We start from the raw sequence: 24,936 nt of genomic DNA on the forward strand, positions 1-24,936 counted from the left end.
AGGTCCTGGTGGCGGCGGTGCTGGCGGCGGTGGCGGCGGCGGCGGCGGCGGCGGTGGTGGGGGCGGGAGGTCGTCCGGGACAAGTTCCCCTGGGCGCTCCCCCATGGAGGAAGCGGTGCGCACGGCTGCAGCCCTGGATGCTCGCACCTCCCACTGGACGGAGACGAAGGCGGTGGCCGCGCGAACTCAGGAGAGGGTAGCCGGAGCGGCCTGTGTGGGGGTGTGAGCGGAGGTGACCCGGGCCGGATAGCGGAGGGGAAGCCGCCCGGCGGGCCTGCCAACTTCGGTGAGGTCTCCACTTTTCTTCATTTCCGGCACGCGCGAAGGGGCTAACTGTGGGCAGGCCTGCCCCTCTTGGGTCGGGAAGGACTTTTCAGGGGCGTCTGTTTTCTCGGGAGACACTGAGCCACGCGTGTTCTGAGGTGGAAGTAATTTCCCCCGTAACCTGAATCGAGTAATTCCACCATTAATTGGATTGCCAATAAACCCCACGGAAACCTGGCCTGGCATTTTCGGGGCGCCTGTTCATTAAGTTCATTAAAATAGTTCCATTTTGTTATGAGTTCTAAAAGATTGTTTCAGCTACCACGGAGATATTAACTGATAGTTGAATAAGCCTTAGATGTCATTGTAACGTTTTGAGCATGGCCTGTGTAATTTCCTAACTTTTATAAAGTCAGTGAACCCTCTCTCCCTCTCCGTACAACTGAACAAAATTCGTTATACCTTTGATTTTGTATTTGTCTCTTGAATCTCTTTTCTAGATTTTTCAACTCGTTTACTACACGCTATGTTTTAGTTTTGTTTCTAGAAATTCCCTATATACCATGAACCCAGTTAGTACATTTTTTGTTAAAGTACTAACAATAAATATGAGAGAATAGAGATCTTTGTTTCATACCAGTAAGCTGTCCGTTGAAGCAGTGTGTTATGCTCAGTTGAGTAGGTTTTATGTTAGTTGGTAAGTAAAATGAGTATGGAGGCTAGTAGCTAAATTTTAAAAAGTGTTCAGTAACTATTCATTCCTTTTGCTACTTCTGTATTTTCTTCTTTCCAGGCTGGAGCTACTCTGCCAGGGCTTAAAACTTTAAATGAGAATAAAGGGTTTTATTTACGAGGAAATGAGAATGAATAAGTCATCTCTAACCTCTTCCAGCCTTTTATTCATAAGAGAGACCATATTAAACTTACATGTAAGTTAAAATTTTAATTTATAATTACTGTTGCTAAATAGGATTGGAACGTTAGGTTCCATAGTATTTGAAGTTACTATGTTTAAAAGTAATTAGCCCGAGGAGAGGCTGGAAAAAATTAAAGCTGTGGAAACCAAGCAGAAGTAAATAATGAGAACTCTTAGATGTGGGCAGTCTTTATAGAAGTTGAGTCCAGTGAACACTTAGGTTCCATTTCAGGCTGTGCAACTTTTATGTGATCCTCTACTTGAGATTTAACCTCTGGGAGGTTTGGTTTCTTTACCTAAAAAGTGGGGGGTAATGATAGCTTTTTCTCATTATTATGTGGATTAGAATTAATGTGTATCAATCACCAGGATTGATAATGTGTATCAATCACACCAGTGCCTCCAGAGGTGTTCAATAAGTGGTAGTTGTTACGATTAGGGAAACATAATAATAAGAAACAATTACACTCTTTTGAGGATATTTCTACTGTATGAACACACCTTGCTGTGGCATCCCACCTACCCTGGTTGAGTTTCTGTTGTTTAGTCTCTAAATGGCGTTGGACTCTTGGCTACTGCATGAACTGTAGCCTGCCAGGCTGCCCTGTCCGCGATATTTCCCAGGCAAGGATACTACAGTGGGTTGCCATCTCCTTCTCTAGGGGATCTTTCTGAGCCAGGGGTCAAGCCCGCATCTCTTGCTAGACAGGCCAGTTCTTTCCCACTGAGCCGCCTGGGAAGCCCTCTGACTCAGTTGGTGTCAGTTACATCAGCCTTTCTTTTCCTAAGAAACAGTGTGCTTGCTCCTGCCTTGGTGCCTTTGCTCTCCTTCTTTCTGTGCTGTGTTCTTTTACTGTTTCTTTCAAGCCTCTGTGCAGTGTTACATTCTCCAGTAGGCCCCCTAACCAACTTAGTTAAAATAGGAGCCCCTAAACCCAATTACTTTGTATTACCCGATACTTTTAAGATTACTCAGTATCTTTAACGTGCTTTACTTTTCACTGTATCATTCACCACCTTCCAAATTAATGTTCTTATTTACCAACAGAAGGTAAACTCCATAAGGGCAGGGTTTTAGTCTGCTGTATTCACTGTGTATCCCTGTTTTTGAACATGGTATGTATTCGTTTACTGTAAATCAGTTATTTGTTGACTGAGTAAATGAGATAAGCATACCATTGTCCATAGGGAGCCACAGTGAGGGGGGTATGAGTCATGTACATTAGTAATCATTCATAATAGAGACTGGAAAAGTGTCCAAAGAGAAATACAGAATAAAGGTTAGCACATTGAGAAAAAAAATTGGTTTATGGAATTCAAGCAGGGCTTCATTGTGGAGGTGCTTTTTTGAAGTAGGTCTTTAAAGATGAAAGGAATAATGTAAAAAAGATACAGAGGAGTGAAAGGAATAAGTAAAAATGGCATCAGTGTGTTGACCTAGGGTGGAACCATAGTATTTAGGAAATACAGTAAGTAGAGATTTAAAATACAGATTTGGAGCAAATGGTGAAAGGTCTTAAATATTGGATTACAGAATTTGGAATTCTTTCTGTAAATAGTGGGTAGCCAGCCAGTGGCTAGCTTCTCTCAGAGAGAGAATCCATCTGGCACCCTTGGCCATTGTAGGCAATTTGGGTGATGAAAGATGAGGAAACCACAGTTGGAACATGAGAAGCAGGTTGGGCATGAAGACTGACCTACACTGAGAACCTGGTTTGAGTTGCCCCTTGATTGTGTTCCAACTTGGGGACTAAAAGGAAACTAATGGAAAACGCGAAAGGCTGAGGATGAGGAGACTCATTTTCTAATCCCAGGTTTGCTACTCACCAGCTGCGTGAGCAGTTACTTAACATTATCACATGTAAGCTCTTGTGAAAGTGAAATGTCAAAAGTGCTGTGACAAGTTTAAAACTGTTAAATAAATAGGTATAATTTTTAAAGTTAGCTAACTTTGAAATTGATGATGTCATTTTGCAAAGCAAATCTTTTTCTTTTTTGTTTTTTTGGGGGGTTGTGCTGCAGCTTATAAGATCTCTCCCTGTGCGGGGATTGAACCTGGGGCCAGGGCAGTGAAAGCACTGCGTCCTGATCTCTAGATTGCCAGGGACTCCCAGAACAGATCTTATTTCAGGCTTTTCACATAGGTGTTAGGATACGGGTTCATGTTTTCCTCTTCCTTCAATTGTATGTTCTCTGTGCTTTAGAAGGAAGTGGACCAGTCTCATAATTTTTTTCGTTTGAGCCGTATTTCATTTTTCACATAATTGCGTTTGATGAAAGTTAACAGTTAAGTGTTCAGAGATATTAGTGAACTCAATTATGAAAATTAAGTGCCTGTTAGAACAAGCTGAAAATTCTAGAAGTTTTTAAAAGTTGAAAGTGTGTTTAAAATTTGAATAGTGTATTTTCCGAATTCTTACTTAGCTGTGGAATCCTTGAGGACAGGAACTTTTGGTCATCTTTATAATGCCAGTGCCTGGGGCGTGTGCTGCTTAGTGTATGGCTATTGAACAGACTCCACAAAAATTAAACTAACAGTCAGGGGTAGTGGAGTAGGACCTTTCACCTGAGTCCCTCTGAGAGGAAAGATGGGCAGGTTACCACCTGGGACTTGTCATTTCTAGTTTCGGAACCTAGTTGAAGTGAAACTTAGCAAGTTTTCTTTAACTGTTTTTAAACCTGGCTCTGCCTGAAGCAAATCCTTCAGAAATAAAAAATAATCTCTGTTTCAGGCTCTCCTGGCTGTGATTGACCTTCAGTTATACAGAGTGGGAACACAACATTATCAAGTCTGAGAATGGTGAAGCAAATATTCCTTTCAGGACATTGATGCTGATGTCCATTTTCTTTCCTTTCTATTTTTTTAATTGAACAAAAAACAATATTTTTATAAAATGTATTAGATACCTAAATGCAACATGGTTTTTAAAATGAAATCATTTATATGTAGTCGTGTTCTTAAATGCAATAGTCAAAAGCTATACAACATTAACAACAAATCCAAATGAAGATAGTCTTCTGAATTTCATGTTTCATTGAGCATCAGGACCCACCAATCTTTTAGTCGATTCTTCTACATTATTCTGTATTCACATTCTTTGCATCGGATTAGACCCCTTAATTTTGTTTCATTTTCTGTGTAACATTCCCTGCAGATCTATATCATTGGCTGCTGCTTTGGGAGTTCAACATCCTTCTGGGTGTTCATTGTTGTCCCCACGTAGCACGGAGGAACTTCTCTGCACTTCGAAACAGATTCTGACTCATTGCTGTGTAAGTCAAATGAGGTGATTCATTTACTTAGTTTAGTGGCTGAAGGCTGCTTTATAACTTGATGGTATGCAACTTTTATGTTACTTGGCATCCTTCCCCACCCATGTACGCACTGGTGTATTCAGTAAGTGAACAAACACATACAACAAACAACCTTAATTTTAGAAAAGCTTATGAATCAGATTTGCCAGTATGAGTGCCTTTTTCTAGGGAAACCACCATGAAGAACTAGTCATTGTCTTTAAGAAACTTAGAATTTATCTTCAAAGATAGAGTAGTAATTGGGAAATAAATTTCATGAACCTGCCTGTAAATAAAATAATTGCACAGGAGAGAAAATGCCTATGGACTGTAGCTACTGGACAAGTCTTTATAGTACAACTTGAAGTGTGACCTGGCCTGAAGTGAAGAGCATCCTCTTACATAGTAGAAAGAAGGATGTGAGGGGCTGTGGTATGTCTGGGCAGTGATGACTTGTCTGAAGGGAGCCATGATTCTGTGTTTGGAAATGAATTCAGAATGAGGGGTACAGCTCTCCAAAGCTATGTGCATAATAAGATTGACCCAACTGATCAAAAAAATCCATCTTTGCTTTTGTATGCTTGAAGCTTTCCACAATAAGTCAGTAACAATGAAAAGAGGGGAAAAGATTTTAAATAGCATCATGCAACTTTATGTAAAATATAGAGAAAATTTATATGTAGACATAGTAAAGTTAAGAACAGTGAACTTCCAGTGATCACAGGATAAAGTAAGATTCTGATATAATGTGTTGGTTTAGTCGTCTCTTCTTCACCTTGTTGCTGGAGAAAGTTTCCCCCCCATGACATTAGACACTGGGCATATGAGAGCAGTTTTTTAGACAGCAGTTCATTAGTCACTTTTACATTTCTAGGAGGATGCACCACAGACTACACAGGGCGCCACACATGCTGCAGAGAGAGAACCAGGGCCTCTGTGGGGCAAGCAGGAGATTGCTGCAGGAGGATGTGGTTGGCTTGCTTTAATAATTCTGCAGCCTGTCAAGGCAGTGAAGCTCACTGCTCAGGGATAAGCAGGAAGTGTGCCTGGTCTCCATGGTAAGGAGGGCTGAGTAGGAAGGAAAAGCAGAGTAGGGGGCGATCGAAACTGGTGGTTAGGTCACCCCAGTTTTACCAGGTGTCAAGGCAGCACAATATATTGGATCTTAATTTTAGACCTTACATTACTTGTAACTTGCCATTTAGTGAAAAGTTAACTTTAAGCACTAGTAAATATTAGTAAGTTGGTAGCTACATGTTTGGTATTTGAAGGTCAGTTTTATATAGTTAAAGTCTAAATTTGGATTTGTGAGGCTATCCTTATAATGGGATTGGAATTATAGATATAATATAGCTTGGCTTGTTTCTGAGTATGGTGCTTGCAGATAACAAGGTTCTGTTTTATTGATTCTAGGATATTCAGACTATAAGTTGGCTTGTTTTAGTCAAACCTTCAAAAGGGGGATTTTCAAAGATATAACTAGTTGCTTCCTCAGTGGAACTTGAATGATAATTAAGAACATTGTTCCATGAACATAGTGGTTAAAGGAGGAGGGTTCATTTAAGTTAGGTAACTCTTGCTCATTAGATGACTGTGTCTGCCAAGTAGGCTGAAGTGTTTAGTGGTGGCTAGGTTTCTTTACTCTCATTTTCCAGCCATTGTTACTATTATCTTTGCATGTTCGTTTGTATGTGGTACTATTACTTCCCAGCGTACTTTGACAACTTTTTACAGTTCTTCAGTTTATAGTCTATGTTTTACAGTGGTTATGTTTTAGAATGCTAAGCTGAATGATGCAGTGGTTTTCTATCAGTGACTACTCATAAATAGCCAGCTTTATTTTTTAGGGCCAGTCATATGATTCCATTCATCAGTATTCACCCAGAAAACATCTGACATATTTTGAGATTGCCAGATAGCTTGGCACACAGGATAAATAAAGGTGACTCTTGTGCAGGAGCCCGGAAGCTGGCCTTCTGCTGAGGGTAACTGAGTCATAAATAAGTGGATAAATAAGTTGTAGGGTATAGTGGGAACCTCTAAACACACTTTTTATTTTGTTTTAATCTTTTTTTTATTTTGGTGATAGAGCAGTTTAATTATAGATTTAGAACTTCTATTTCATTTTTGTATATTTATTAATAAGGAGAAATAAAGGAATTGATTCAAACTAAGCCACTAGTTGTGAAAAACTATAGCAAAGGGTTTCATTCCTTTGTGTTTAAGAAAATTGTCAAACTTTATTATGCAATTACAGTAAGTACTGTTTTTAAGGTATTTTTTCATACCTGGAAGTTTAGTATTGAAAGTTTTTTTTTTGTGTGTGTGTGGTATAATTGACTCACAATGTTATGTTCCAAGTGCAAAATACTAAAACAAAAAAATTTGAGCCACTTTTATGTTGTCTCATTTGCTTAAGGATGCAATTAGTTCACTATTTCAGCAGCCTGGGACCTTAGAAATGCATTTCAGGATTAATTATGGTATTTTTTATGTTGTTATAAAACGATCACCATGATGAACCTAGTTACCATCTATCACCATAAAAAGATACTACATTGGTATTGACTATGTTCCCCATGTTGTGTATTTCATCTCAGTGATTTTTATTTGTACCTGAAAGTTTGTGCCTCTTAATCTCCCTCACCTATTTCACTTATCTCCCAACCCCCTGTTATAATCTGTCCCTTATCTGTCTCCCCACTAAAGTCTAAAAGCTAGTACCATTTTATCCAAACAGCTTATCATACTGCTTCGTGCACATAACGTATGTTCAGTAAAAACTATTTGAGTGGATGGATAAGGTAATTGAGGGGCTAGGTAGATAGGAAATTAAGTTGCTTTTGTTAAAGGCCAGAGTCCTGTAATCTGAAGAATGGGAAAATATGGGCTGGTCAGTGAGGGTTAATGACTAAGGATCCTGACTGAATTGTAGATTAATTCTGGGATTCAGTTGTTAAATTGTGGGACTAAAAAAATCTCAGGACATACTAGAAAGTTGGGCTGGTAGTTAGTTATGACCAGTTGTAAACCTTGTAGCTGAGTAAGTGCTTTTTCCTCAGCTTTTCTACCCAATTTAGTTCATTTGCCAGCAGAGTTCTGAGTTTTGACTATTTGAAAAAAACCGTAGTCTTTGGTAAGCCACTGCATCCTTTCTGGTCTTATAGCTTGAGTCTTGTAGGTTCCATGGCCCTCCTTTTTCTAAAAGAGCCAACAGTACCGCACACACACCATGACAAACATCTATCTGTTAGACTTCATTCTCTACTATAATAAAATAATGTGACATCTGCCTTCTCCTTACACATTCCTGAATGGGTTACATAAGAAATAAATTACCATATGCTTATATCTACATAGATTTCTAAGAAGAAAATGTATGCTTGAGAAATTTTTTATTTCTTTGTATAGAGTATTCAAAAAGACACATTTGTAAAATTGGTAAATGTTTTTGTAAACTAGATTTGTGTGTTTTTATGCCTCATTTTCATTCTGAGTTTTTTTTCTTAGGAAAGTTTGTTAACTATGGACTATGCAGCTAAGACAGGAAACAATTTTAAAATAGGAAACCAGAGTTTATAAAATCAATTTAAATATGGTTTTACTTTTTATTTTTTCCCATTTTATTGAATTATAGTTGGTATGTAACATTGTATTAGTTAAGATCTACTGTCTAACCACATCCACTAGCCTGTGCAATACAGTGTTGTTAACTATGTCACTTATTAATCTTATAACTGGAAGGTTGTACCTTTTGACCACCTTCACTCCCTTTCCCTACCTTTTAACCCCCACCTTTCAGAATTTTCTATCAGTTCAGTGTTTTTTCTTTTTTCGCTGCACCCCAAAGCATGCAGCATCTTAGTTCCCTGATCAGGGATTGAACCATTGCCCCCTGCAGTGGAAGCACGGAGGTTTAACCACTGGACTGCCAGGGAAGTCCTAGTTTTTAAGTTTGGTTTTATATCACAATCCCATCTTTTTCCATAATTGGAAGATATATAATTAGATTAGTGCTAAATAAAAATGGTAATTATATGCTATTTATATGTTAAATGTTATTAATAGTAGTAATAAAAAGTATTATTTTATGAGAAAAGAAACAGTAAAATTTTGCAATGATCATGCATCCTGTCATTCTGTGAAAATTTCATTTTTGTTTTCCCTCTTTAGATTTGAAGACTGCATCATCCTGCCTTCAGCACCAACAGTTTCTCTGTTCTTGATCAATGTGATTCACAGTAGCTTTTTAAGTAACAAGCGAAATGAGCCAGGGGCATGGAAAGTATGACTTTTACATTGGTCTGGGATTGGCTATGAGTTCCAGTGTTTTCATTGGAGGGAGTTTCATTTTGAAAAAAAAAGGCCTTCTGCGACTTGCCAGAAAAGGCTCCATGAGAGCAGGTAGGTTATGTATGCCCTGTGTGACTCTGAAATGGCATCAGTGTGTTCCTTTGTATTGATATGTGGGTTCTTTGACCGTAGAAGACTGTTATCTTCATTCCTAGTGACTATATTCAAAACTTTGGACTTTATAAGAATTGTAAATGTTTATAGAGAATCATTTTTGTAATAAAAATAAAAAGTTGTCAAAATAAGTTAACTATTCACTCTTGCAGTTATTATCAAAGAGGGAATAGGGACCAGTAAGTACCCAATTAGCATCCAGCCCTTTCTTTAAATTTTGATATGTCTACAGAGAAGGAAATGAGGTTATATGGATAGAATCAGAATCTTATCGAAGACTAGGCTTTTTTGTCCATGATAGTAAAAGTTTGTTTTTTCCTTAGACATTTTCCTTCCTGATCTCAAATTGGCAGGAAGGAGAGCTGGCTTCTTTGGGTTGAAGTGTACTCAGTTGAGTGAAATTCTGGTTGGTGGTATAGGTTGATCCCCAGAAACTACTGACAAGCCATGAGACCCTGGGAAATGCCTGATGTGAGTGAACTCCCTCTGACTTTGGTGTATCATGATAGCTTCCAGCTTTATGTTGCATTCTGGCTATGTTCTGTCATTCAGCCTCTGCTTCAGTTTTAGACCCAATTTTATTCTCATAGGAAAATCTGCTTTGGCAGTAAAAAAAAATTACCTTCTTCTTCTTTTCTGTGCCATTTCTATAGCCATACATAATCAAGCTCTTAAAATAATGACCTGTATTGGATTTAGTGCAGAAAGGAGAAAGTATTGGCATGTACTATTTGAACAAGTATATCCTCATTCCTAAGTCAGGTACTCACATTTTCCATGTGGATATGCTTATCAGAGTGTTCATTCACACTGAGTTTTTCTTTTGAATAATGGCTTAAGTACTGATTGCTTCCAAATTTTGTTAGTTTGGTCTAGAGTGAAGGGTTGTCTAGAAGAAAAGGCAGGATGAACATCCTGGAAGCTTCAAACTGTGAGCAGTGCTCAATCTTTTTATTTTCTGGTCAATAAAGGACCCTTTTCTCTAGGGTTACTGCCTCATAAGTGGGGCTAACCGACACCTAAATGGCTTCTCCACTATCTAATTCACTAGAAGTTGGGCTGTTTCTGATTGGTTCACTTTGTTTATTGAAGGTAAGTTCACAAAACAAAAGCATGAAGTATGAACTGAAATAGGAGGATTGATTTAACTCCTTCATTCACATTCTTATGATCCTCACACCTCCTTTTTTAAGATAACCTTAAAAATACTATCTAAGAAGTCCCCTGTGTAATCATGATGAAACCTTTATTCAATATAATAATAATGAGCAAATGATATTTTAAAATCTGTAATTACTAGTTGTTGTCATAAATATACTAAAGTCCAATAATCTTCCAAAGAAGTGAAATATGTTTTCATTGACAGGTCAAGGTGGCCATGCATATCTCAAAGAATGGTTGTGGTGGGCTGGACTGCTGTCAAGTATGTATAGAGGATATTTCAAGAAAATACTATAGGTGTATATTGAAATATCTATGTATACCATTTTACAGCCTTATATATTATCAGCAAATTTTAAAACTGAATTCTGGGTTTTTTTGATGAACAAAACCCAAAATATGTAAAATTTAAGCCTGTATAAGTCACTTAACAGTTTAATAGTTTATTTAATTTGGATGAGAAAACATGTCTACCCGATTAAAACATGTCTGACATATATATGTATTTTTAAAAATTATGCTCAGTTTAAGGTGATTTTGAAAGTGAAAGATCATAGAAAGCATCCTGTTTTTAATTCCTGTCCTTCCATTGATTTTCATTCCAAATTAGAAAAGAGGTATGCATTTGGTAAGACTTCCATGCATACTTTGATGATTACATTTTGTGTATTTATGTATTATTTTTTTGATAGGCAAGAAGTAGGTTTATTAATGTAGTGTGCTTGTGAGAAGTGCAAGGGGGCAGGCGAGGGGACTCTGATGATTGTCTTTTAAACGGTACATAGAAAGAGTGATCCTTAAGATGCTGAGCTTTCAAAATATTCAGGATTAAATTACGTAAAATTTTTTTCTAAGGGCAGTTGAAATGTCAAAGAGACAATTTATTCATTCAGCAAATACTTCTTGACCATTTTTTGTATGTCAGGTGTTCTTGGTGCTGGAGATATAATAAACAGAATAAAGAGAAAAATTCTTACCCACAGGAGACTTAACTTTCTAGGTGGACAACAGTAAAGAAGATAAACTAAAATGTGTGTTAGTGATAAATGCTGACATTTGCTAGTAGTACGTAGAGAAGGGATGTATGTAGTAAAATGAAGGATGATAGGTTTATATTTTAGCTGAGGGGCCAGGGCAGGCCTCACTGGAAAGATAATATTTGAGTGAAAGATGAAGGAAGTGAGGGACTGACCATATGGGTATGGTACGTCACAGGAAAGAAGATTTTAAGCAGGAGGAAATAATAAACATGAAGGCGGCGAGGCAGGACCATGCCTGGCGGGTTAAAATGTGGTAGGCAGAACCCAAGATAGCCCGCAAAGCTTCTTGCTCCCTGGTAGTCACAACTTTGTATTATCTCCTCTCACACTGAATTAATGCAGTGTGATCAAAGTATACAACAGAGTTGATGACTTGTGACTTAAGTCATCAGAGGCGTTAGGTTTTGCCTTGATTGATTGGATTGGTCATTCTGAAGCCAAGTTCCGTGCTGGAGGACAGTCAGTCTGAGGACCGGTCCCCAGGCTGCACTCCGTTACTGACTTACTAGTCATGTGAGTTACTTTGGATGTGAGTCCTCCAGATTGTGTCTAGATGTCTAGATGTGTCTAGGCACAGGCTCCCGATTGTGTCTCGACTGCAACCTTTTGAAAGACCCTGAGTGAAGAAGTACCTGCTGATCGGCAGAAACTATGAGAAATCATTGTCTTGGCCAACAGAAAACATGGCTGACATTTGCTGTTTTAAGCTGCCAGTTTTGGGGGTGCTTTGTTGTACAGCACTGGATTACTAAAACCTCAGGAGACATGAAAGAGGTAAGGATAGTGTGGGAGTGCAGGGCAGTGGGTGAGGGTAAGTTTAGAGAAGTAATGAGGGCCTAGATCACATGGGGCTTCGTATGTCACAGGAAAGACTTTGACTTTTGTGTTTGATGGGGAATTATTGGAGGTTTGAACCAAGGGGTAACATGTACAGACCCAGGTTTTAATAGGAACTCTTGGGCTGCTGTGTTGAGGCATAGATTGCATAGGGGCAAAAGAGAGAAACCAGTAAGAAGCTATTGAAATAATTCGGTAAGAGGTGATAATAGCATGGACCCAGAGTAATGGCAGTTAGTATGGTGAGAAGTGGTAGAATTCTGGATGTGTTTTGAAGATGAAACTAATAAGATTTGCTGAAAACAAGTTGAAAGACTGGACAGGATATGAAAAGGCATCCTCTTAAAAGCGTTAAAGAGTCAACATGATAGTTAAGAATTACCTAGCCAGCATCAGGGAAACACACAAAACTCAGGATGAGATGGAGATACTTCTGCCCTAGAGGTAACTACAGACTCCATGGCAGGCCGCTTTGGAAAAGAGAGAACTTGTGAACTGCTCTAAGAAGGGTGATACCACTCGGGTGGTGGATATATAGCTGTCATTTATATTTTATTCTGTTTTTCTGAATATTTGAAGTATTGCATTATTAATCTTTAAACTCTTGAAAAGAAAATCTTTTAAAATGTAAATTTATTTTTTAAATTATTTTTTAAATTTATTTTTAATTGAAAGATAATTGCTTTGCAGTATTGTGTTGTTGTCTACCAAACATCAACATGAATCAGACACAGGTATATTTAAATCCAGATCTGTCAACTACTGTGCATGAAATGCCCCAGTTAAAGGCAAAGATTATTCTATTGGAATTATAAAAACAAATAATAAAAAGACTACATGCCTGTTGTAAGGTACACTATAAAACATGAGGATATAAAATGGCTGAAAGAGAAGGATGGAAAAACATGCCTAAAGAAAGTTGACATTTCTGTTATTATTTTAGAAAAAATATACTTCATAGCAAAACAACACTGGAGATAGAGGATTATTTCTTAAAAACAAAGGGTTCAACTCAGGAGGTTTTATCAGTCCTGACTTTATTTAATAATATGGCCTTGAGGATTTCCCTGGTGGCACAGTGGATAAGAATCTGCCTGCCATTGCAGGGGACATGGGTTTGATTCCCTGGGTTGGGAAGATCCCACATGGCGCGGAGCAGTTCAGCCCGTATATCAACTCCTAAGCCCTTAACCCTGTGCTCTGCAACATGAGGCCACTGCAAGGAGAAACCTGTGCACCACAATGAAGAGTAGCCCCCGATCACCAAAAACTGAAGAATGTTTGCACAGGCAAACAACGAAGACCCAGTATAGCCATAAATAAACAAAAATAATAATGTGGCCTTGAAATACAAAGCAGCAGTTGACAGAACAGCAGGGAGAAATACACAAATCCAAACTCATATAGTGAGATTTTAATATGACACTGAGCAGTTGATGGGACAGGCAGAGTAAAATTCTTAAGGTGATAGAAAATCTGAACAGCAGATTTAACTTCACTCACTGAACTCAACAACTTCAGGTCTACATTATTTTCAAGTGATATGGAATATTGATGCAGATGAACTATTTGCTGGACCATAAAGCCTAGTCTTGAAATTTTTCAAAGGATTTAATGAAGTTTTTTCACAGATCATTATCATTATATTAGAAATCAGTAACAAAAATATAACATGAAAATTACATGTAGAAATTTAGAAATACACTTTTATGTAACCCATGGTTCAAAGAAGTCAGAATGGAAATTAGAAAATATTTTAAAAGTATGTTTAATTTAAACAATACTTCAATATGTTAATACAGAATACAAAATATCATAACTTATGGAATATAACTGAAGTAGAGTAAAATTTATGGTTTCAAATAAATATAATTGAAAAGAAGGATGAGGCATCTAGTTGAAGAAAATAAAAAAAGAATTGTAGAATAAACCCCAAAATATAGAAGGAGTAAAAAGAAGAGCTGAAAGTATTTAAATAGAAAAACAAAGTATTAAAGCAACATTTGGGTCAATGCGCAGAATAATGAACTTGACAAACCTTTTGTTGAAACTGATCAAGAAAAGGAAAAGATAGAATAGCTACGTGATGTAATTAAGGTTTCATAGATATTAACAGGATATTATGAAAAATATCCAGTTATCCAGTTGATAAAAAACATAGATAAAATTTATGGAAAAGTAAAGTTTATCAATACTCATGAGGAAATAGAAAACTGGAATACTCCTCTAACTTAACCCAGTTGAAGCTGTAGTTTTAAAACCTTTGCATATACTAAATCCTGAGCCCAGATGGTTTCATAGGTAAATTACACAGTCATTTAAAGAAGAAATAATTGTAGTCTTAAGAAGTTTCCTAATAATAGAAAAAGAGGTTCCCTCACTCTTCTTAAAAAGCTAGTATAATCCTAATACCAAAACCTGATCAGGACAGAATAAGGGAAAAATAAAGTCTAGTCTCATTCACGAACCTATATGTAAAAATCACAAACAAAATAATATGAGCAAGTTAGATTTATTCTGCAGATGCAAAATTGCCATAATCTTGGAAAACAAGTCACTCTAATTTACTGTGTTAAATTGAAGGAGAAAAATTATATGAGATTATTTCAGTGAAATTCAGCTATTCATGACTAAAACCACTTCAAATCAGTAATTTAGGTGAATTACAGATGATAAGATGATAAAGGATTTCTAAGCCAAAAAAATGCCAAATCCAACAATTGCTTGGTGCTCAGTCACTTCAGTCATGTCTGACTCTGCAGCCCTGTGGACTGTAGCCTGCCAGGCTCCTCTGTCCTTGGGGTTCTCCAGGCAGGAACACTGGAGTGGGTTGCCGTGTCCTCCTCCATGCCCTCCTCCAGGGCGTCTTCCCAGCCCAGGGCTCTCTCCATCTCCTGCACTAGCAGGTGGGTTCTTTACCACTGGAGCCACCCGGGAAGCCCACAGGAAACATCAAAATAGGGAAATATCAAAGACTTTTTTTGGAGCTGAGAAAATATTCATGTTGAAGAATTACTTAAAAGCAATAAGAGAAAACAAATACCCTAATAGATAAGCTGGTAAAAAACCCAAAACTACTTCACTGAAAGATTTAACTTGGCTAACAAGCATATGGAAAGGGGGCGTGCAAATTCAAAGCATAATAGAATAATCCTGTTTCCCATGAACAGATTAGCAAATGAGAGTGTGAAACAAAGGAAACGCTCAGACACTGCTAGGGGAAATTCAGCGTAACCATTTTGGGAAACAGTAGCCAAGAGTGATTTTATGTGATCACATGTCCCTCCCCTGCTAAACTTTCTCAGTGGCTTCTCAGCTCAGATGAAATCCATTGAGAGACTCACAAAGGTCCTGTTCTCCCTGGCTACTCCCCGCATGCTTGCTCTGTAGGAACCACTCTGGCTTCCTTGCTGCTCAGACATGCGAGACATGGTCTTGAGTCAAAATTTTGTACTTGCTCTTCCTGCTTGGGATGTCTCCCAGTTTCCCCCACACACATAGGTGCTGGTAAATCCCTCAGTCCATATCTGACTGATCAAAATTTCCTGTCCAAGCACCCTTGCCTGGCACCATTATCTGCCTGTCACCAGCTCTTCATTCCTTTCCCTTGCTTTGTTTTCTGAATAGCACACTTTACTTCATTTGTATGTTTTGTCTGTTTTCCCTCACTAAAATGTCTTAGGTGAGCAATATCTTTATTTTTCCTCATGCCTAGAACATCTGACACATAGTAGCAACCCAAGAATATCTTTTGAATATAAGAGTTGGGTTTTAAAAAAGAAAAGAGCTAGTAAAAAAGGCTTTTATATTTGTTTAAGCTGATTTTTTGTTTTTCATAGGATATAAATACTAAGTTTTAAATTAAAAAACCCATACACAGGGGAACTGCCTGGCAGCCCAGTGATTCGGACTCAGTGCTGTCTGTCGAGGACCCTGGTTCGATCCCTGGTTGGGGAACTAGGATCCCACAAGCCACGCAGCCCAACAACAACCAAAAACCCCACATAGAAATTAGATATTTTCCGTTAAAATTATAGGTTTGTATGGTTTCTAATTGGCTTGAATTCTCTTCTAATGTTGATAATTTACAGGCGAACCCTTATGGATAACAATTTAATAGTATGTTAAAAAATGTATGTAAAATGCAGCCTTTTCCGTTTTGACTAAATGTGTTCCTGTCTGAGCGTTTTCTTTTGTTGTCTTTTTCCAAGTGGGAGCTGGCGAGGTGGCCAACTTTGCTGCATATGCCTTTGCACCAGCCACCCTAGTGACTCCGTTAGGAGCACTCAGTGTCCTGGTAAGGTAAGGACCCTCCTCTTCACGTGTAGAAACAGGAGTTAATGTTTCAGGAAGGTATTCAGTACCTGCTAATTACACATGCTCAGTTTAATTTATATTTAAACAACCTTGAGACTTTTTTATGCTGTGTAGTAGTTTGCATTTGAACTGTTACTCTGCGCATAGGTCAGCTGTCAAGTTGTGGGAGAAAATGCTTTTATGCTTTGCCTTGTGTTTAGAGTCAACCCTAGTTCTACTTTAATGTCAGTATTTTAAAATTCCAAGTTGAATTCGTTAGAATATTTATCATTTGACACATGTATACTTTGGTAGGTGGTGATTGGTGATGAATAGATTTCTATACCTTCTCTAGAAAATAATTGATTGGAGCAAGGTTGAAGACTGGCCTGGGATACTTTTTTGGAAGGAATAGTCCAAGACTTGTCCTGTTTCTGTTATTTTAATCATTAGCCGAAACAGCTAAGCCCATATTGAAATCTGGATTTTGGCTAGTATTCTGGAAGTTGGTTGACTGATAGGTATTTTTATCCTTTTTTTTTTTTTTTTTAACATTAATAGTTATATAAATCTATATTGTATGCAAAATTATATAATTTTCAATAAACTATATTATACATAATATATAAAGATACAAGATGCTATTTCTGTATTATGTGTAATAAATATATATTATGGTAATGTCTTTTATTCTTTCCTATTATGCCATTATATTTATAGGTTTATACTTTTTTAAGATTTCAATAAAACTAGCTATAAAATAGTAAAACTTGGTCATTAATAGGCAAGTTATGTGGAATTAAAATATATGAAGGATTCATCACTCAGTAAGGATAAAGTTGAGCAGATAGGTCCAAATGGACCTAGATTCTTAAATTTTTATCATAGCTCTGTTTATTGTAAAATCTCATATTGATGTCCTACAGTAGAAAGATGGTAACTATACTGACTTAGTGTGATGAAGCAGGTGGTTCCCAGAAACTTCCATTTTATGATTGAATGTGCATTTTCTTTAGCTTGGCTGAAAACTAGACTCTTTATAAGCTCACAGTGTTTTAGTTTGAGTTCAGTAACTTAAATTCTTAAGTTGTGTTGATATTTAAAAATGAGAAAAGTAGCTGATTATTTAATAATCCTCCATCTTTCCCTCATTTTAGTGCCATTCTTTCTTCATACTTTCTAAATGAAAGACTTAATCTTCATGGAAAAATTGGATGTTTGCTAAGTATTCTGGGATCTACAGTTATGGTCATTCATGCTCCAAAAGAAGAGGAGATTGAGACTTTAAATGAAATGTCTCACAAGCTAGGAGATCCAGGTATGAAAAAATAAAAACTTTATTAGTCTTACTGTATTCTACTCTCTTTCAAAAATAATTTTTGTTAAATCTCTGGCTGCACTGGGTCTTCATTGCTTTGTGTGGTCTTTCTCTAGCTACCTCAAGGTACTTCTTTTTACTTCAGATTTTGACTGCTTTGATTCCTCTCATTTCATTATTGTCTTTGAAGTTTCCCTCTGTCTACGTTGAACTAACGAAGACTTTTTCTGTTTGTTTTGGCCCCTCTCTAGTGATCCTTGACTGCCTTGGGAGTTGGGCTGGTTAGATTCCCAGCCAAGTTTCCTATCTGGCTTGCCGGCATCCTAGGATTTGAGTGGGGAAGAGGAGATGGCTACCATCATAGACATATGCCTTACTCCAGCCCCCTCTTTTAGTGAGGCCCCCACACACTCAGCTGGTCTGGGGTCCCCCCATACACTGTGGCAAGGGGACCAGTCACTCAGATATTCAGAACTGGGCAAGGATCTGAAGTGGTCTCAGTGCTCTTCGAAAAGACTTTAGCCAGGCCTCCTGTTTTTAGTCTCCTCTTCAATCCACTTCTAGAGGTAGTTTGTATCTTCAGAGCATTCTTCGTAGCACACTGAGTCACTTTCTAATCTTTGATCACTGCTGATGTGGGATTCAGCTTTCTTGAATCTGCTGTTTTCAGTTATCTTCTGATTTTTGGCTTTCATGTTTCTATCATCTCCTTACAAATTCTTATTTTTGTGTTTCCTTCTCTAAAAATCATACTACTAGAATTAGGGGAGTTAAAAAAGATTAGACAGCTGCTGTTTCCTCATCTTAAAATTGCAAATGACTGTCTGTGTTACAGGGTAATTGTGAGAATTTAATGACTTAATTGATGCAAATTGCCAAGAAAAGTGTCTGACCTATAGTGCTACACAGTCATTAGCTATTATCATGTTGGGTTCAAGTCTCCTATCTAACGTGGATTCCGACAGTTATTGTCAAGTTCTCTTATTGATTTTTTACCCCAGTGGTTGATCCTTAAATATTTTAAAAATTTGCTCCTGTTGGACAATGTTCTTTAGCATCTACAAATCATTGAGCATTCCAGGTCATCTCATAATTTCTGTCCACTGGTTTCTGATTGTTCTGATTGTATTGCACCTGTTCTTGGAATTAGAGCACCCCAGTGGGTGGAAGTAGTGTTCTTGGATGGATGGCTGTGAGTCAGCCTGATACTGTTTCCCTTGATGTACATTTGACCCTTTAACAACACAGAGGTTAGGGATATCTGAGAAAACCCACTTATAGTCCATCCTGTGTATCTGAGGTTTCACATCCACAGGTTCAGCCCTCAGATTGTATTGTACTGTATTTATTGGAAAAAAAAGTCCACGTATAATTGGATGCATGCAACTCAATCCCATGTTAATCAAGGGATATCTGTATAATTATGAGGCCCAAGATATTACTATAAAAATGTTAGTAGTATAATTTGTGAACATGAAGCGTAATCTTCCAGTGTGTACATCTAACTAAATTATTATGAGTGTGTTTTTGCTGGGGCAGCAAAAGAAAGCTAATTTTTATTTTAGGACCATACCTTTTCTCCTTCTTATCAAGTACTTAAACATTTTAACTAAATATAATTTTTCTTTGCCTCCTCCAGGTTTTGTGGTCTTTGCAACACTTGTGGTCATTGTGTCCTTGATATTAATCTTTGTGGTGGGACCTCGCCATGGACAGACAAACATTCTTGTGTATATCACAATCTGCTCTGTAATTGGGGCAGTTTCAGTCTCCTGTGCTAAAGGCCTGGGCATTGCTATCAAAGAGCTGTTTGCTGGAAAACCTGTGCTACGACATCCCCTGACCTGGATTCTGCTGCTGAGCCTTATAGTCTGTGTGAGCACACAGATTAATTACCTGAACAGGGCCCTGGACATATTCAACACTTCTATTGTGACTCCAATATATTACGTGTTCTTTACAACATCAGTTTTAACTTGTTCAGCTATCCTTTTTAAGGAGTGGCAAGATATGCCTGTTGATGATGTCATTGGTACTCTGAGTGGCTTCTTTACAATCATTGTGGGAATATTCTTGTTGCATGCCTTTAAAGACGTCAGCTTTAGTCTGTCAAGTCTGCCTGTGTCTTTTCGGAAAGACGAAAAAGCAGTGAATGGCAGTCTTTCTAGTATGTACGAAGTTCTTAATAATAATGAAGAGAGCTTAACCTGTGGAATCGAACAACACACTGCTGAAAATATCTCCCGAAGAAATGGAAATCTGACAGCTTTTTAGTAGGAGAGATGTAATTAATCTATAACTGTTATAAAGTGAATCTGAGTATCAGAATGTGTCTGAAAAAGCATTGTTCTCAAATGATGTTCTCTAGAGACAATCCTTTTTTTTTTTAAGGTTTCACTAATTTGGACCAAGAAATTACTTACGTTTAAATGATGACTCAATACATGGCCAATTTCTATTAACATTGGATTATTGTAGAGTTATTTTAAATTTTCCTTCACCAAAATCTAAATGCACTAATGACAATTTTATGTCTATAAAAATGCTTTTTTTCCCCACTGGTGATGAAAATCTGAAATGTACATTTTTCATGCCCACTCTATCAATTCCTGATTATTTTAAGGCTTTTTGATTAAAAAAAAAAATTAATACATTATCCTTTAATTTATCTTACCTATAAAAATGAATTATTTAAGTTTTGAACTATTAATTTAAGAGACCCCTAAATTATTAAATGAAGGAAACTTACAAACAAAAAAAGGTAGGAAATCACTGCATTAAGTACTCAGGCTGGGAGTTGCCATCATGAACATCTGATGGCCTTCCTAGGTTCCACCTTGTTAAATCAGCACATCCTTTGTCAGACGACAGCCTGGCTGGTCGTCTTCTTCAGTTACTCTAATCCCTCGATGGCTGGACCCTTGATTACCCTTTTACATGAGCTCTTGTACTTTTCCATATATTTTCATAATGAGTTATACTGTCATTTAGCTCTTCTAACAACGCTGGAAAATAAAAGTCAGAAGACTAGGGTAGATTCTTAAATTTAGCTCATGTTGAAATAAAAAAACTGAAAGATCTTTTCTAAGTCTGAATGTTTAGAACAAACAGGGTGTTTGTAAAATATTATTTCTTTGTAGCACTTAACTTTTGCTTAAGAGTTTGGACCACTATTTTGGTTTTGTTAAAATGTCCATGGAAAAAATGTTTACAGAAAACATCAAACCTGTGCAAAAAATAAGTGTAATGAACCTCTGTCCAGCTTCAAAACCTGTCATCAATTGGCCTCAAAAATACAACTCATTTCCACCTAGGTAGGAAGAACTCAGGCCTGTTTCCATTCTGTTGCTCCTGCCCACAGTCACAAAGCTTGGTCTACTGTGTAAGTAGCCACCCATGGGAGCTTCACTGTTCATTGGCCTTATCAGAGCAGAGTTGACACTTTCCAGGTCTCTGAAACACGTTCCATTTTCCTAGTATTTTATTATTGATCTTCTAAGGAGCCTCTGTAGACATTTTTTTCCTAACTGCCTCTCTCCATGTAATTTTAATACCACAGATATATTCTATATTTGCTTATGTACTAAACTGTAACCATATCCATGCTTTGTATACAATAGATAAAAACCAATTTTCACCCCTTTGGGTGTGATATTGCCCTTGTTGAGAATGCAAAGCTTTATAGTAATAAATTTGTAATTATTTAACATCTTACAGCACTTAAAATTTTTATTTAGTTTAAAATTAAGTCTTATAAAACTCATGAATTATTTACATTTACTCATTAACTTAATTTTTCATCATACTCTATATTTCCATTATAGGGTGAGCACAAATACTACCTCTTAAACTGCAAGAGAATAGTGGCCCCAGGGTTATTATTTCACCTTATACACAAGCAGCATTTTTAGGTTACTTTTTCTAAAACAGTTGTTTTATGTTGTCAAGGTTAAACAGTAAAACCAAGCAGTTGACAGACTTTACTTTTGGTGCCATAGATAGTGCACCTGGACTTCGGTATTAATGTTTTTAAAACCATACAGAAGTAAGCACCATGATCGTGTCCCCTCCTTCATGGCTGCAGGGGACCTGGACTCAGCCTGGTTTGTACAGGCGAGCAAGTAGGGGAAGCACCTTACCGAAGCCAGGGCAGGGCGCACAGGGCCACAGTAATGAACGGACGCAAACAGGTTCCATTAGTTTTATTTCTGCAACCTTTAAATCCTGTCACAAACTAGATTTTGTTACAGCTGGATTTAGTAGGAACAGAAATCAAGTTCACTGTTTCTGAAACACACAAAAAGGGAAAGGGGAATGACTTAGAAAGGTTTTCATAAAAAAATCAGAAAAATCCCTCAACAAAAGCTAATCATTAAGTTTAATTCTAATTGGTAACAGGTTTTATTACAATTAGCTGGTATTAAGTTTCTTGCTTAAATTCACAAATCTTTCCTTAAATGTTACAGATCCTTTGTTACAGGACAAATGGATGAACTCAGCAGCACTTCATGACATAGCTAGCTGTTGGAACATTCCATAGAAAAATGGAAAATGATTCTGTAAAAACATGATGGCAACAATCTGCAGTCAACATTCTCAGATTTTCCAATTACCAAAAGTATATACAATTTTAGTGTAGAAAAATAAGTCAATTTTATAAAATCAAGCTTTTAGATTGAAAAGCACCCCCTTATTTTAACAGGCACAGAGATACTGAAAAATAGTTCCTAAAAATCCCACTAAGTAGTTTATGGAAAGAAAAACATGCCCTTCTAGATCTTAAATGCAGTCAGTACTGGAACTCTTCAAAAACAGGTGATACACACTCCCTCAGCTGCTGGCCAGGGACTGGTGGATAGGTGGTTGAAAGCAGCGGACGTGTTCCACAGGAGTGCTCTCTCCATCGCCTGACTTCAAGTACTTGTCCAAGATAGTGATTATCTCATCATTTAGAATCTGGAACTTGCGAATTCTTTCCACCATCTTCTTCAAAGGCTACAACAATTAAAATTAGGATAGCTGCCATTTATTCTTCATGCTTCAAAATATGTCAGGATTTTCATATTAGAAAAAGTGCAGCCAACTATTGATACAGACCATCTCTAACTACTGGAATATATTTTGCAACATTTCTCTGTTGGTTTCATGCTACTATAGATTTCATTTGTTTTTTAAAACTTACAGACCTATTTATTCAACAGACAGGTATTGAGAACCTATGGTGTCCTAAAAGCTAGAAATGTAAAGATGAAGACCAGTAAACTTATACAACACAAGTAATTTCCAGTTATTGTGGACATGATGCTTTGACAGACCCTTCTGCTATAATGGGCTTCCCTCATATCTCAGTTGGTAAAGAATCGGCCTGCAATGTGGGAGACCTAGGTTCAATCGCTGGGTTGGGATTGAATCCAGGTTCAATCCCTGGAGAAGGGAAAGGCTACCCACTCCAGTATTCTGGCCTGGACAATTCCATGGACTAGGGGTCACAAACAGTTGGACATGACTGGGCGACTTTCACTTCACTTCCTGCTATAATATAACTAGATGAGAAAAACCACACAAAAACGAAAGCAGAACAAACTTTAAAGTCTATTCCAGTTTAAAGCATGGCTGGTTTTGCCTATGCAAGAAGTGAGAGAGAAGCCAGGCTCCTCAGAGACAAATGCTACCAGCAGGGGTGGGATGAAGAGAGAGCCTGGGCTTTGAGCAAGGTGGACTAGACTCCCAGGCTCTCCAGCAAGCCTGGGCCTCTTATGAAGTTAAAAGTAGTTCTGAATTAGCAATAACTCTGGGAGATGAGCAGTAAATGGAAATCCTGGGAGAAAGGCATCCCAAATTAAGTTCAACCAAACAAGAGCTGCCAAATAAAATCCAATAAACAATGAAACATTTCAGAGTTTCAGATACACCTTGAGGTCTTGGAACTGAAAAGTAAAGACTGATAGGATGACTTATTTCTTTATATATTTAGACTAGATGTATAAAGAAACAAAAACGGAAAAAAATTCTGTGAAGATAAAATTTCAATTACTACCAAGATTTGAAGAAGGAAATCAACATTTTAAATATAAACTAGTGACTTTCAAAAGTTAAAAACACAGCAGATCACACAGGTGAAGTCAGTTAAATCAAGTGAGTACTTGGGTACAGCCCAGAGAGCCGAGGAAATGGAGGTATGGGAGGTACAGTGGTCCCTCAAAGATGCTGCTGCTGCTGCTAAGTCACTTCAGTCGTGTCCGACTCTGTGTGATCCCATAGACAGCAGCCCACCAGGCTCCCCCGTCCCTGGGATTCTCCAGGCAAGAACACTAGAGTGGATTGCCATTTCCTTCTCCAATGCATGAAAGTGAAAAGTGAAAGTGAAGTCGTTCAGTCGTGTCCGACTCTTAGCGACCCCATGGATTGCAGTCTACCAGGCTCCTCCATCCATGGGATTTTCCAGGCAAGAGTACTGGAGTGGGGTGCCATTGCCTTCTCCGCCCTCAAAGATGTCCATGCTCAAATTCCTGGAACCTGTAAATGTATTACTTTCCAATAGCAAAGGGGACCTTGCAAATAAATATAGTCAGGTGGTTACAGACTTCAAAATAGGAAAACTAGGATGGATTACCCAGGTGGATCCAATCTAATTATACGAGCAGAGAACTTTCTCCCACTGGAGACAGCAGAGATGTGGCACAAAATTAAATTAGAAGATTAGTAGTGTGAGAGGGACTTGATCATGTTGGCTGGAAGGGGTCATGTGGAAAGCATGAGAAGGGATGTGAGCTAAAGAACCAGCAAGGAAATGGAGTACTTAGCTCTCCAATGGAAACGAGCTGAATGGAGCCAACCACCTGAATCTGAGTCTGGAAGTAGATCCATAACTAGAGGCTCCGGAACAGAACACAGCCCTATAGACACATTGATAGTGGCCTTGTGAAACTGTAAATGGAAGACCCAGCTGAGCCATGCTGTACCCAGCCTCTGGTGTAGAAAACAGAGATGATAAGTCCCACACAACTGCACTCATCTCACAGGCTAGTAAAGTAATGCTGGAAATTCTCCAAGCCAGGCTTCAGCAATACATGAACTGTGAACTACCAGATGTTCAAGCTGGTTTTAGAAAAGGCAGAGGAACCAGAGATCAAATTGCCAACATTTGCTGGATCATCGAAAAAGCAAGAGAGTTCCAGAAAAACATCTATTTCTGCTTTATTGTCTATGCCTAAGCCTTTGACTGTGTGGATCACAATAAACTGTGGAAAATTCTGAAAGAGATGGGAATACCAGACCACCTGACCCACCTCTTGAGAAACCTGTATGCAGGTCAGGAAGCAACAGTTAGAGCTGGGCATGGA

General features: G+C 37.9%; 2 protein-coding genes across 8 annotated transcripts in view; one reads left to right on the top strand and one right to left on the bottom strand.

Annotated features, from left to right (window-relative positions):
* The first annotated feature begins 14 nt into the window (after positions 1 to 14).
* NIPA2 (NIPA magnesium transporter 2) lies at positions 15 to 21,307 on the top strand. 6 transcript variants are annotated; one of them, XM_061135416.1, is made up of 9 exons: positions 15 to 286; positions 1,058 to 1,193; positions 3,913 to 3,980; positions 4,336 to 4,453; positions 8,648 to 8,878; positions 10,308 to 10,364; positions 16,191 to 16,281; positions 17,433 to 17,593; positions 19,233 to 21,307. In XM_061135416.1, exons 5-9 carry the CDS (start codon positions 8,740 to 8,742, stop codon positions 19,865 to 19,867), a joined length of 1,083 nt encoding a protein of 360 aa, XP_060991399.1. In that variant the 5' UTR covers positions 15 to 286; positions 1,058 to 1,193; positions 3,913 to 3,980; positions 4,336 to 4,453; positions 8,648 to 8,739; the 3' UTR covers positions 19,868 to 21,307. The 6 variants fall into 6 exon arrangements, with proteins under 6 accessions (XP_060991399.1, XP_060991400.1, XP_060991401.1 ...); XM_061135417.1 differs by lacking the exon at positions 3,913 to 3,980; XM_061135418.1 differs by lacking the exon at positions 1,058 to 1,193.
* Positions 21,308 to 21,780: 473 nt separating this feature from the next.
* The window catches only part of CYFIP1 (cytoplasmic FMR1 interacting protein 1), a 101,361-nt gene continuing 98,205 nt past the window's right edge, over positions 21,781 to 24,936 (bottom strand). For both annotated transcript variants that reach the window (XM_061135414.1, XM_061135413.1), the window contains exon 31: positions 21,781 to 22,588. In XM_061135414.1, the coding sequence (XP_060991397.1) occupies positions 22,424 to 22,588 (165 nt within the window). In that variant the 3' untranslated portion in view covers positions 21,781 to 22,423. The remainder of the gene's footprint in view (positions 22,589 to 24,936) is intronic.

This window comes from Dama dama, chromosome 33, assembly GCF_033118175.1.
Source record: "Dama dama isolate Ldn47 chromosome 33, ASM3311817v1, whole genome shotgun sequence".
Taxonomy (NCBI): domain Eukaryota; kingdom Metazoa; phylum Chordata; class Mammalia; order Artiodactyla; family Cervidae; genus Dama; species Dama dama.

Coding starts and splice junctions, on each gene's coding strand:
- NIPA2 (XM_061135416.1), top strand. CDS start 8,740: ATGAGCCAGGGGCATGGAAAGTATGACTTTTACATTGGTCTGGGATTG. Junction 8,879..10,307: donor AAAAGGCTCCATGAGAGCAG/GTAGGTTATGTA, acceptor TTTCATTGACAG/GTCAAGGTGGCCATGCATAT. Junction 10,365..16,190: donor GTGGGCTGGACTGCTGTCAA/GTATGTATAGAG, acceptor TCTTTTTCCAAG/TGGGAGCTGGCGAGGTGGCC.